Source organism: Ursus maritimus, unplaced genomic scaffold, assembly GCF_017311325.1.
Source record: "Ursus maritimus isolate PB19 unplaced genomic scaffold, ASM1731132v1 scaffold_6, whole genome shotgun sequence".
Taxonomy (NCBI): Eukaryota; Metazoa; Chordata; class Mammalia; order Carnivora; family Ursidae; genus Ursus; species Ursus maritimus.
In genome coordinates, this window is record NW_024426774.1 from 35840369 (window position 1) to 35854836 (window position 14468).

Here is a 14468-nt window from a genome sequence, read left to right on the forward strand (position 1 = left end):
ATATCTTTCCATCTTTTTATGTCTTCCTCAATGTCTTTCAAGAGTGATTTATAGTTTCTAGAATATAGGTCCTTTACGTCTCTGGTTAAGTTAATTCCAAGGTAACGTATGGTTTTTGGTGCTATTGTAAATGGGATGGATTCCCTAATTTCTCTTTCTTCGGTCTCGTTATTCGTGTATAGAAATGCAACTGATTTCTGAGCATTTATTTTGTATCCTGCCACGTTACTGAATTGCTCTATAACTTCTAATAGTTTGGGAGTGGCTTCTTTTGGGTTTTCCATATAGAGTATCATGTCATCTGCAAAGAGAGACATTTTGACTTCTTCTTTGCCAATTTGAATACCTTTGATCCCTTTTTGTCGTCTGATTGCTGTTGCAAGGACTTCTAGTACTATGTTGAATAATAGTGGCGAGAGTGGGCATCCTTGTCGAGTTCCTGATCTTAAGGGAAAGGCTTCCAGCTTTTCCCCATTGAGAATAATATTTGCAGTAGGCTTTTCATAGATGGCTTTTATGAGATTGAGAAATGTACCTTCTATTCCTACACTCTGAAGGGTTTTAATCAGAATCAGAAGGGGGAATGAAACATGAGAGACTATGGACTATGAGAAACAAACTGAGGGCTACAGAGGGGAGGGGGGTGGGGGAATGGGATAGACCGGTGATGGGTAGTAAGGAGGGCACATATTGCATGGTGCACTGGGTGTTATACACAACTAATGAATCATCGAGCCTTACATCGAAAACCGGGGATGTACTGTATGGTGACTAACATAATATAATAAAAAATCATTATTAACAAAAAATAAAAAATTAAAAAAAAAATAAAGACAGAAGATAGTCCAAAAATTTAAAAATATGAAATAAATAAAAATAACATCATTTAAAAAAAAAAAAAGTAATTTGGTTCTTAAAACGGTAAACATATACCTACCATACAACCCAGCCATTCCACCCCAAGATATTTACCCAGAAGATATGCCAGAAATGAAAGCAGATGTTCACAGATAGATGCTGATGTACACTATTATTTTCAGCAACTTTAGTCTTAATAGTTTAAAACTGGATCAACAGATGAATGGATAAAGTATTTGTAGTATACCCACACAATGGGCTACTGTTCGATATCAAAAGTAACAAACACTACAATGTAAGTAATCTCAAAACCTTTATATTGAGTGAAAGTAGCCAAATCCTAAAGAATATAGAGTCCATGGATTATGGTTCTATATATGAAGTTCCAGAACAGGCAGAACTAAGCTGTGGTGATTATGGAAATCAGAACAATGGTTGCTTCTGGTAAGATTAGAATTGACCGGAAAGGAATTTAAAGAACCTTCTATAATGATGGAAATGTTAAATGTCGCAGTTGAGATGGTAGTTACACAAGTATGTATGTTTGTGAACTCTCTTAGGCTGTACACTTAAAATTGTGTATTTTTATTATCTATGTTGTACCTCAGTTTTAAAAATCAGTGTATTGCCCCATTAAGAGAACAGATCTCAAATGTTGGGATTTTAAATGCTCCATGGAAATGTTTTTTGATTGAGGAACCTCATCTTCATGTATTATATTAACTTATGATCAAACATATACCAATTGTCCTTATTTATGGAGAAGCACAATTTGCAAATTACAGCAATAACTAAAATGATTACTTATGGGACAGAGATTACGTGTCAGGTACCTTGTCTAATGCTCATCAGAACTCTGTAAGGTAGATGTCAGTATCATCCCATTGTGTTGCTGGGGACGCTGAGTCACAGAAAGTGTACTTCTTTGCCCAGGGTTGCGTAGGGAGAGCCAGAATCCTAGGTCAGGCAGTCTAGTTCCGGAACTCACGCTCTTCACCTCTGCTCTGAAACTGCTGGCAGAAGGGAGAGCCTCGGTCAAATAGGAAGGAAGAAAATCCTTCTCTTTCCCATTTTATATTTACCATAGGAACATTCCAAAATGTACACATCAGAGAAGTACAGGCGTAGACAAAGGTGTTTTATTCTTGAATATGAGACTAAAAATTCTATAGATTTTTAAATCCATAAACTTTAAAATGTAGTGAAACTCTTTAAGGAAACATGTATATATGTTTGCTTGTTTGTTTAAACTCCTCTAAAACTAGAATTCAAACTGGCGTCTTGAAAACCTGGTTGTTAGGGCAAATATTTGTGAAATCTATTAATTTTTGCCATCCCGCCTATATTTCATGTTAAAGCCAGCACCCTGCCCGAAGCTTCTACTATTAACCCTCCTTTAAATATACGTATATAAATAGTGTGTGTATGTATACGTACACATCTATATATGAATCTATATAGATATAAATACATGCGTAGATCTGTGTTGGGTTATTAAATGTGAGATTATGAAGGAAAATAGTATTTTATAATTTTATATATTTCTCTCCATAATGTTTCTCATTGTAGCTGAAGGAATAAAATTGAGAGTCTCAAAAACGGTTTCCAACGGAACAGCCAAACCTGCTACTTCTGATAATTTTGTGAGTAGAGTCTGTATGTAATAGAGCCTGTGTCACAGTCATCAACTATTAGGAAACCATTCTCTGCTAAGGTTTTTTGTATGAAATTCAGTGTTACCATGCAGCGATACTAGTTAAGTCTGACGACTGTAACCGCGGTAGACGCCGGCTCCTGGGGTGCCCTTCTTGGACCAGCAGCGTGAGTGTCACCTGGGAGCTTGCCCGACGCGCGGGCTCCGGCCCACTCAGACCTACTGAATCTGAATCGGCTGCTTCACAGGATCCCGTAGATGACTCATATGCACATTAAAGACGGAGAAGCTTTGACATAGTAGAAGCTTCTGTTAATTTTTCGACATTTTAAAGTGATTTTTGAAGCCATTTCAGATAACATCTGTTATTTGTTAGGAAAGGACTTTGTGTATTGCCTGTGCAGTTAACAAAATTAGCATCTGTTATAGAACTGTGGAAGCTTGAAGAAAATGGTAAAATAGAGAGTAGAGATGAGTTTTTTAATATTTTATGCATATGAATTAGTCATAGTGGAAGTGCCTCTCATACAGTTTTATATTCTGCTTTCTTATAATTGTTTATGCTGTGATTAATAGAGTATAAAATTTATGCTTATAAGTTCTGACAGAACAGATGATCCACGAGAACAGTTTGATCTGTTGGTTTTGGTAAATTTTTTCATTTTTATTTTTGGTAATCAATAATTTTTTAGAATGTGTTCTTTGAGTAGTTTTATGGTGATTTAAACTTTTTAAAAATTGCAACAGTTTTAATTATCTGGCATTAGAGCTGTTAAACTTTAAATTCATTAAAATATTTTCCTTTTATTTTAGGGATATGTCTCAGTTTATTTTAAAACTAAATGTTTGTAAGCACATCAAGGGAATACTTTTTCATTTCCCTAAATTAAGGGCAGTCAGCTCTTGATCAGAAGCCTTATCTTAAGACTTATTTCTACTTGAGACTCAGAGAATTGGGGTTCCTATTAATACTGGCTCAATCGCTTTGTCTCTCTCCCAGGTGAACAAGATGTGATTAATACTAGAAAGAGTATTCCATGTAGCCAGGTAGATTACAAAGAAGCATTTTGATTTATTTTATTTTATTTATAAATCAAAATACTTAGTATGCCTTTTATTTTTCTTTCTCCCAGTGAGATAACCATAAACAGGTTTCTGCTAAAAAACGGGTATGCTGACTGACCTGCTTTCCTTTTCTTGTCTCCTAGCAGAGAGATGAACAGAAATATAAGCAACAGAAGTAAATAGGCTTTTGTAAATTTAGAGTATTTGTACTGTCATCTTTTTCTGTTGAAAAATTATAAACTCATGATATAAAAACATTAACAAATTAGGAGTCATAATGAGTACTGGGAGCAAAAACCAATAAAAATCAATATTCTTGCTATTTTCTGTCTTATAAATCAACTGTGTTTCTACTGTGGTTTTTCAGGACAGAATGACACCTTGCATCTAACGAAAACCAAGAAGAAGTACAAAATTCCAAGTTCAAATTTATTAAGAGAATACTGGCAGAATTTCTGTGTGGCATAAGTGCCAACTTCTTAGGATATGTAGAAATGCAAAGAATCATGCATTTGAATCTTAATGCTTAAATTTATATACATTATATTTTAAAATTCTCCTTTCAGGTGATACTAAGCAAATGCTAATATATAAATATTTACTTCTACAGGATGAAGATTTGAAGTGGGTGGAAGAAAATATTCCCTCTTCATTCACAGATGTGTAAATATCCTCTGTTAAAGTTTAAGTCTGAAATTTAGGATATCGTATAACGAGATAATTCTCATACTTTGTCATGTGCTTTTCAAACATCATACCTCCATATGTTTTTATAGGCCTACATCACTAGCGAATGACTGGTTTCATGTCAGAATACAAAGAAAACACCCTGCCTTTTTCTTTCTCCTCCATTTTTCCCTGGACAGCAACTACTTTAATACTTGTAGCGTATAACCAACTCCAGCCTTTTCTCATCTAAGTTTTTCAGGATTAGAATCAATTTTATTTTGTTTCAACTTCCTATTACGGAAAAGTTCAAACATACATAAAACATTTTTTTCAAACACATGGAACAACAGTGCCATGTATGGTGGGGAAGCTGTGGAGGAAAAACACGAGCATCAGAAGAATAGAGTGCAGACAAAGCCCCTCAGGAACTTTGAGCTAATCAGGATCAAGATCCTGTTTGACATAAGAATTCTATGTAGCTATTTCCGCCACAGAAAACAGTAGGATAGCCAGATATGATAACGTTTTCATATCCTGTTCTTTCCCTTCCCCGCTCCCATTTACTTCCTATTTAGACAGTTCCTGTCGAGTACGAAATTCTGTTTGCATGTCATAGGATGATTTGACTAGATCTAACATATGATGCAATCTATTATGAGATAGACATAATGACTTTTCCTTATCTCTGATAAGCCATAAAAGACACAGCAGAGTTCACCTCCTTCTTCAGTGCACTCAATACATCTTAATAAGTTTTAAAGTCATTAACCTCACAGAGGAACTGTTTTTAAGATTGCTGGTGTTTATCTCCAGAGTGCTGAGCACCCGACCGTGGTCTTCTGGGTCTCACAGGTTCTGGTTCATGTTTCCCCTAAAGCAGTCTTCTCCCTGGATTTTCCTTAATAGAAGCATTACAAACAATCTCTCCTGGCCCCTTTCTCACACCTGGCTCGTCTCTTGGTTCTCTTTCTTCTGCCCTCACCGTAGCCTGCTCTGTAAGTGGCGTCCCCTGGAGTCTTGCAGTGATGGCACTTGCGTGTTGCAGCTCCAGCAGATAGACTTTTCCTCCAGGCTCTCCCTCTCAGTGAGGGGGATCCATCACTCATCGAGGCTCTACACTTGGCTTTTCTTTTTATCCATACTATCTTTCCCAGGCGAAGGTTATATTGTATAACTCTCTGTCCAGTACCTTCACCGGTAGACATCCAGTCAGCAGTAGTAATGATATGGGAATTAAACAGGTACTTGATTCCATAAATACCACCTTTCATAGTATGTTTACTCATCCCTCTTTTTTTTAATGTACATATTTAAGGTGTACGTGAAGATTTGCTCTACATACGCATAGTGAAATGATTACTACAGTCAAGCGTATTCATTCCTGTTAAGTTCTCACAAAAGCACATGACATCAGTTAGATAACACATCACTACTCGATACTTGTCCAGCTGTTGAAAGTGAAAAATGGCTGGGGCTTAAAAAATAAATCCATAGTCGGATGTCAGTTGTGTTTGGAATTACTGATTTGTATGGTATATTCATTGATATTCTTCCAACATATTTCCCTCTAGAATTGCTCATCTTGCCTTGTTTCCATTTGAAGTTATGATTATTTTCACATTTCAGTTTTTAACTGAACTTTTTTTTTAAGTATAGCACACATTCTGGAAAGTATAGAATCCTAAGCTCCAATAAATTTTCAATATGAACACATTCGTGTAACCAGCACCCAGATAAGAAAAAAAAAAGAACATCATCAGTGCCCTAAAAACCCCTTTGTTTTCTTCCCAAATCACAACCCCACTTTCCAAAATATGCTGCTGTCCTGACGTCTCGTAACTGTAGATTACTTGTGTCAGTTTAAAAAATGTATCCCTTGCTAATCCATTCACTTTCTTTGCTGCATAGTATTTCATTGTGTGAACATACTAGTTGACCCACATGGGCTATTTTTAGTTTGGGGACTCTTAAGAACAGTATGAAAATTCCTCTCCATGTTTGTTGGTGAACCTAGGTGTTTATTTCTGTTGGCTGTGTTCCTCTAGGATTGAGAATTTGTAGGTCACTGAATATGACTGTATTCAGCGTTAGTACATACACTAGACTTTTAATAACATTGTCATCTGTTTCTGTTTTGTTTCAGAGCTCTTCCAGTGTTAGTGGATTCAGATGAGGTAAAACATATTTTTTGCTTATTTTCTTGGTGCTGTTATTTTCACAAAGTAGAAATGGATTTCAGAAAGAAATTCTGGAACTTTATAAAATGATTTCAAATTGAGCAGGTTGGAAGACAGTGCACTGGTTTGTCAGTTAAGTGTAAAGGAACTCGATCCTCATTTAAAACAGGAGCAAGATAAGTGCTTGTTGATATGAAGGAAGGGAGAATTATTTTATAAGATTTCAAGTCTATGATTTTCTAACATCTTGTACGTTGGTAAGAGTTCAGAATACTTTAAGATGGCAGTTTGTCTAAATTTCTTTTATTTGAGATATTTTGCTGGGGTATTAAATAGAGTTTCTATCTCATTTTCATTTATAAGCAGGAGACGTGAATAGAGGATGTGGATTTGGGAAGGTTTGGGGGAGGAAAATGAGTTATGGGTCATCTGGACATTGAAGGGTAGCCCAAGACGAGAAGAAGTCTGAATTGTGACAAAGGGTGGATGTGGGGAACAGGAGCTTTCAGGAAGGAACCGTAGAGGGAAATAAGTGGTGGCCGAGGCGTGACTTAGGTGGTGGCTGGGGAATAGGAGAGAAGCCACAGCTGAAGGTAAGGGCGGTGACCGGCCGCAGCAGGTTGACCGGACCATAGCGGGAGGTTTTGAGGAGGCTTCAGTGGACATGCACTTGGCTACAAAGCAGTTGAACTTCAGGATTTAGAACTCTATGGAAAGATACACCATGGAGAATTGCTTTAAAATGGCATTTGGAGGATTCATGTGATAAATAATTTTATAATTTCAAAATACATGAATTGTGTAAAGTGAGACAGATCCCCGGATGAACTATGCCTAAGAAATCCATGTTAGCCCCGTCCCTGCCTCTCACCGGTGATTCTGAACTCCAGATGCTTTCCAGCTAGCAGGATGTTCAAGTTTTCTGAACTTGCCAATGGATATTGGCCATCCATCACTAGAAGTGTGGATTATCTGGTGTTTATTTTCTGTATCTAATATTTCTGTGTGTACCATGGAATATACTTAATCCCCCACAAAACTGTGACCATTGAAAGATTAGAGAATTTTGTTATGTTCTGGAAGGAGCATCAACATTTACAAGCATATCTTTTGTTGTTGTTGTTGTTTTTTCAGGAAATCATGACCAGATCTGAAATGGCAGAAAAAATGTTCTCTTCAGAAAAGATAATGTGATTGGAACCCACAGAAATGAAACCTAGTTCACGGTGAAGGACTTCCTCAAGAATGAGAGAGCTTTGTTTTGATGTAGTACAACGAGGTTTTATTGCATTATCTTGGAAATCTGTGTATTACAACTAAGAATTCAGGTGGTAGGAGGGTTCTGCGACCGTTTTAAGCTACTCTGGAATGTCAGCTTCATGTCCGTCAAATTGCCTGGATTTGGAAATAATCTAAGAAAAGTATTATGATAAAGAAATATGCCCAAATGCCCTTAGCTGAGAGGTAGCAAGGATGCGGATTTGGATTTTCTCATTTCTCTGGAAAATATGACAATTCCAGACTTAAAAGTACCTTTTACATAAGCACTCCTGCTATTCTTCCACTAACCTTTGAGTATATGATGTCATTCTTCTGTAATGTGGTAAAGCAGCGCCTTCGTCTCCTGGGTTTGTAGTGACTAGATGCAATAATAGTTTTCTTTGACTTTTATACTGAAGTGATTTGAAATTAAGTAAAACTTGGTTAGCCTTAGAACATAAGCCTGTTTATATGGTTAGTTTTGGTGTGTGGGTGTGGGTGTGGGTGTCTATACGTATACATACGGGTCCATGCAAAGTCCTTGTTTGTAAATATCACCATGCACACCAAATCACAGAGTTGGGTCCTCTCTGTCTGAGCTCAGGGGAGCACAAGTACACAGGAAAGAGATCTCGATGGTCACTTCCAAGGATTTGCTCTGCCATTGTCCCCTCACTCAGGCTATATGCGCACGCACGAGCTGCTGCTGAATCTGTCTGGGGCAGGTGCTGACACGTGGCCACATCGGGGTTCCTCTCCGGCAAGCCGGGGACCCATGACCAGGGAGCCTTGTAGACACTATTACATCCTTTACGTAATCTTGGTTTATTTGGTTTCATAATGAAACATATTTACCTGCACAGTATATCACTATTAATCTTGTAAGTAATTTCTTAAACTTCAACCATGTTTTACACATCATTTTGTTACATTATATATGTAATATGTGATTTGAAATTTTGTTTTAATATTTTTTTAAGTACAGAACATTCTAAACTTGAAAGATAGTTGAATGTAGAATGATGGAAATGTGAATGTTTTGCTGCTTTCATGACCAAAGATACAGGGCTAGTGGACATTTAGAATAGGAATAAAAGTTAGACTCTTGTATATCTTTCTTTGAAGAGGTTCTAACCTTGTGAATTGAGAACGACTTCAGAGAACTTTGAGAAGCATTTAAAGTCTTAACCAGTACAAACACTTAAGTATAACCATTAATTTATTTTCATCGTGAAGCCACAAAACAAATTTTTTTCTTCAAGAGCCTGCCTTTTCAATTTATTTCTCATTTACTCGTGTCATAGGGGTTAGGAAAAAAATTTTCTAGTAGTAATGTGTCTTGAAAGATAACTTTCAGATTTATTTCCAATAGGAAACACTGAATGGTTTGGGGCATCCTTCGTAGGAAAGGAGTGTCCCTTAGTGTGGGTTCCATTCCTTATTTCCATTTCTGCCACAATAATGGACCCCTCACCCACTACCTTTCCCAGCATTTATGTCCATCCTGGTTTTGGTGTATTTTACCCTGGGCCCAGTTGTTTCAGACCTGGAGGTGACCCTACCTTCTCATTCCTAACATTTTTCTCTCCTACCATTCCCAGATGTCGAGGCAGACCCCGAGCTCATCATACGGCTCCAGCTAAAGTGTGAAATACAGGGTCCTCGCTTCCAGCCTATAGGAGCTGCAGATGTAGTGGGGCAGGAGTGGGGGGTCGATGGTAAGCACAAGGGACACTGCCTCTGGCATAACCTCAGTAGTGGGTATAAAAACCCTTCCTTCTGCCGCTGGAAAGATAAAGGATGCGACGTGTATAGCTCAGCTACAGGCTGAAATGCAAACTTTTCTCATCTTCTAGAGGAAACGGGATTCCCTCCTGATAACCTTGTCAGAAATGTTTTTTTAAAGGGTATATATGGTATCTGTCACTTTCAGTGGTAATTGTGTCGTCAGTTGATGTCTCTTGACCTGAATTGAGGATTCCTATGGAAGGTCCTCTTAGCTGCCTGATATGAGCAGGAGGGGGTGTCCTAGGGCTGTAGCTGTGGTTCATCTGAAGGACACCGGGGAGAAGTGATACCTGGGGCCATTGTACAGCTCATTATCCCAGCTTCTGCACGAACTGTCCAGAAACTGGTCATCAGAGCTTTTGAGCTTATCAGATCAGCTTCTTCTTGGGATACCATCAAGATAGGACTCACTATAAATGAAGGGATCTGAGGAGAAGAGTCCAGTTTTATGTGTTTCTAGACAAAATGCTGAAGTGTTCTTATGCAAGTCATGTTAGATTTATATGATATGTGAAATTTGCTTTCAAGGGAATTTTCATGGTTTGAGTTAGATTAGCATTTAATTATCTGCTTTAAAGGGTAGTTAATTTATTTCACAAATAAGGAAAAATAGATGAATATGTGAATTTTTTAAGACTGAGAGATGATGTTCCTTTACTTTTCCGGTAAAGAAGATAATTTTTAAATCTTTCATATCCTGTAGAGAAAACCAGCTTTTCCTCTGTGATACAGTACATTTTGTTTGCACTACTATAATGTCAAGACTGAAAGTATAAAAAATGTACATATAAGATTGATTTTTATATCTTTTTTTTTTTTTTTTAAGGGGTTTGAGGTGCCTGCCTGGCTCATTCTTCAGTAAAACATACGACTCTTGATCTTGGGGTCGTGAGTTCAAGCCCCACGTTGGGGGTAGAGTTTACTTTAAAAATAAATAAAAGGGGTTTGAGTCTATTGCACTAAGCTATACATGACTGGTTTAAAGTGGAGAGATGTTATGCTCGATTTAAAAATCACTAGTTTTCTTAGTGTGTCCTTTGTATGATCAATAGCATGCAATAAGCAATATAAAACACCAAGCCTTATACTTACAAGAAAGAAGTTTAACATATTGGTTAAAGTTCTAAACATATCAAATGTATATAAGTGACAAAGTAGGATTTTAGCGAAATGTACGGTGTATGTAGAAGCTCAGTACTGCGTTAAGAGATTTCGTTAGAACTAGGAAGGCGTTCATGTATTTGAGGAGAAAATTTAGGGGTTTGAGAAGTTATATTTTTCTATTTAAAAGGGTTAAATTATTGTATAATTTGGAAGAAGTTGCTTTGAATGTAGGACAAAACTGGTTCAAAGATTTTTGTTTGAAAAGTTGATGTATTTTTGTGCCTTAATATTTGTTCTGACTTTTAATAAAATGCTTTCTGAAATTCTGGATGATTTTCTTTTTTTTTAAAGATTTTATTTATTTCTTTGACAGCCAGCCAGCAAGAGAGGGAACACAAGCAGGGGGAGCGGGAGAGGAAGAAGCAGGCTCCCAGCGGAGGAGCCTGATGCGGGGCTCAATCCCAGGGACCTAGGATCACGCCCTGAGCCGAAGGCAGACGCTTAACGACTGAGCCACCCAGCGCCCCCGGATGATTGATTTTAGTATCTGTTAAAGCTAGATTATGTAAAGCTGCAGGAAATGTAGACCCAAATAGATGGCGGGCTTTAAACAAGTCTTAAGACAGGAGATGCCCTGATTAACAAATATGGAAAAGTGTTCAACCTCAGCAGTGAGCAAAGAGATGCAAAATACCGGGCGCCTGGGTAGCCTCAGTCGGTGAAGTGGCCCACTCTTGGTTTCAGCTCAGGTCACGAACTCAGGGTCAAACGTCAAACTTAGGGTCGTGAGATTGAGCCCGGAATCATGCTTTGTGCTCAGCGGGGAGTCGGCTTGAGATTCTCTCTCCCTCTCCCCCTCAGTTGTGCGTGTGCACTCTCTCTCTCCCCCCCGAATAAATACATAAATAGGGGCACCTGGGTGACTCAGTTGCTTAAGCGTCTGCCTTCAGCTCAGGTCGTGATCCCAGGGTCCTGGGATTGAGTCCCACTTCGGGCTCCCTGCTCGGTCCTCCTCCCCTACCCCCCCCATGCTCTCTGTCCTGCTACTTTTCTCTCTCTCTCAAATAAATAAATAAAATCTTTGAAAAGTAAATACATAAATAAAATCTTTTTAATGCAAAATATAAGATGGGGGAATTTTAAAAATTAACAGGTTTATAATAATGTACTTGTAAAATTTGTTATTTAAAGTGGAGACAGAATTAGAAACAGATGTCAACAATAGAATAGTAAGTGAATTATGGTCTAGCCAGCTACTTTATGGGATACTGCAACCATTAAATTATGAAGGCTTCATAATAACATAGAAAAATACTTGTAAGAAATAAGATACAAAGTTACTGTTGTGAACTCCTATCCATGAAAACACAAAGTAGAGAAAGGATTGAGTGAAAATGCACCATGATGGCATTCATGATTAATGTTTAGATTTAGTTGAGCTGTGCTCACAAAGTGATTCAACATTTCAGGTTATTTCTTGGTCATGCAACAGTTCTGGGGTGGGTATGGAGGTGGGCAAGGCAACCTTCCCCCACACATCTCTCAGGGACCCAAAGTTTCTCTCTTGTGGGCCCTCCAGCTCCTAGGGCCTGTCATCTGCATGTAGCCAACAGAAGGAGAAAGGACAGCCTGGGAAGTTTTGTGGGGCAAAACCTGGAAGGGTTGCTCATCACTTCGGAGTGTATTCCACGGGCAGTCACATGGCCACACAGACTGCCAGGCATCTGGGAGGTCAGAGCCATGCGCCTGCCAATTCTATCTATGAAGGAGAGGATGGATTTGGGTGGACAGCTAGTGACTTCTGCCACAGATTATTTGGGAGCAGTGGACAGGGGAGAGAAAAACTTCTGCCTTTCTATTTTCTAAGGTAAACATATGGAGAAATAAATATCTAAAAAGTGATAGTACATAAGTAGGCTATATGATATCAGAAAATCTAGAAATGCGTGTGGTCTCAGAACACAGCTTAATCCATTAATAAATAAAATCCCACCTGCCCCACGTAAGTAGATGGAACATGAACATTCTTGGAAATTCTCCCAGCCTTGGGAGTGGCCAAGATGGGTGATCCCCGGAGGAAAAGGAGGCCTCTTGTAATAACAGTGCTGACAGTTTAGGGAGGGTTGGGAGTGCTCCCGGAGTGGCAGGCTCTGTTAACCATTGGAGTCTCCATAGCCAGTGAGTTTATAAATGAGAAAATAGACTGAGCATGGCTAAATAATTTGCCCAAAGTCACCCTCCTGGCAGTTGGAAAGCTAGTATATTACCGGTGGGAGGCACCTTTGAAGGGTTTCCAAAGTCCTGGGCAGAGGGGAGGTACATGGTTGCTTGTTATAGGATTAAGGTCACATATCTGAAGTGCTTGGTGCTCAGGCCTTCACAGCACAGCGAAGTTATAAAAAAAATGCATCAGTGATGGTCATGGAGGCTACTGAGACCCAGCTGAAATAAAGTCCTCTTGTGTGAAATTCATAGTCTAAGACTTATTTACATGGGTTGCAATGGAAGTTTCCCAGGAAAACTGCCCCTTCACTGATGGTGGATTTACTGTTTACTCCTTTCTATTTATTATTTACTACTATTGCTAAATTCCTCTTAACATAAGCTGGTATGGGACTGAATTCAGATGTAAATGATTTTGACAGTATTTCCTTTAAATCATTGTGGAAAAGTAGTAAGAAACCGCAATGGAAGTTTATGTACAGGAAAACTTTTAAAAGCTATCCAGCAGATGGTGCCAAAGTAGCATCTCCGAAGAGTTCTGGTCTGTAATTCTCGCCTTTAAATTTTTCTTCAATTTACTTCCCAAATGCCATGAAACAAATTTAGAGATAAAATAAAAAACTTTTAAAAAGTGTACACAAAGAGTACCGCCGTCCCCGCAAAAAAAGAAATAATGAATCGTATTATAAAAGGTGTTTGTGGATTTCAAGCTCTAATAATGGAGAAGTACCTTCTATTGGACCAAACTTCCCTACAAGTAACAACTCTCGACAAAATTTAAATGACATCTACATGAACACATTGGCAACAGGCACAAAGCGGGGAGGCAAAGGAAAGGACTCCACACTTGGACGAAGGGAACTGCACTGGGTGATTTCCCCATTTTTTTATGGCTTTTTCACTGATTGCAGGCCACAGTTCTCACCAAGTATAGAGAAAAACTGGATATAAACCCTGATCTTTTCCTTGCTGAATTGGAAGAAGACAGAGATGAGAAATGCAGTAGCTGGAAAGTTAAAGAATTACCGAAAGAGAAACACAAAGAAGGTAAGCACCACATCTGTGTACAAAGCTCCCAAATCACTGGCTCACCCTGTATGATGCGCTTATGAGACACACTCCATGCAACCCTTCCACAGCTAAGAAAGTAGAACTGAGATTTCTGCTAACATAGGAGACAAAGTTTGACTTGAGTCCAACTCAGTAAACCTTAAGGAATGATGTGGGGGTGACATCAGAGGTAATTAGGGACGAAGGACCTCTGGAAGTTTGTCCCTTCATAAAAACAATGAAAAACGCATAAAAACTTTTAGAATTAGCTTTCAGAACTCTGGAAATGAACCAGTCTTGCAGCAACCTAAGGAGTATTTACTCACGAAAAAATTCCTGAATTTCAGTAAGAACACCAAGTTTTCCTTCCATCTGTCCTACTCCCCTACTCTGTTCCCCAGCACAGTAGTGGCCTTCAAAATTGAGGGCCCACATTCCCAGTACTGTAGGGAGCAGAATGGAGCTGGAGAGCTTTCAAAATCTCATTTCCAAAGGATTGGATTCATTGACTGGTCTAGTGGTTCCTTGGAACTCACCACTAGCAAGGCTTGTCTTTATTTGACCTGGGCCAGAGCTGGGCCAGTGTTAAAGCTTCTTCTTTGGGGATGTTTGTTAAAAAA

At 38.5% G+C, this 14468-nt stretch overlaps 1 protein-coding gene across 1 annotated transcript in view; it reads left to right on the plus strand.

The window, feature by feature from the left end:
- TMEM87B (transmembrane protein 87B) overlaps nt 1–10902 on the plus strand; it is a 49097-nt gene extending 38195 nt beyond the window's left edge. The window contains exons 16-19 of the mRNA XM_040623199.1: nt 2428–2501; nt 4188–4240; nt 6390–6420; nt 7558–10902. Coding sequence (XP_040479133.1) covers nt 2428–2501; nt 4188–4240; nt 6390–6420; nt 7558–7617 — 218 coding nt within the window. The 3' untranslated portion in view covers nt 7618–10902. The remainder of the gene's footprint in view (nt 1–2427; nt 2502–4187; nt 4241–6389; nt 6421–7557) is intronic.
- Nucleotides 10903–14468: the final 3566 nt, after the last annotated feature.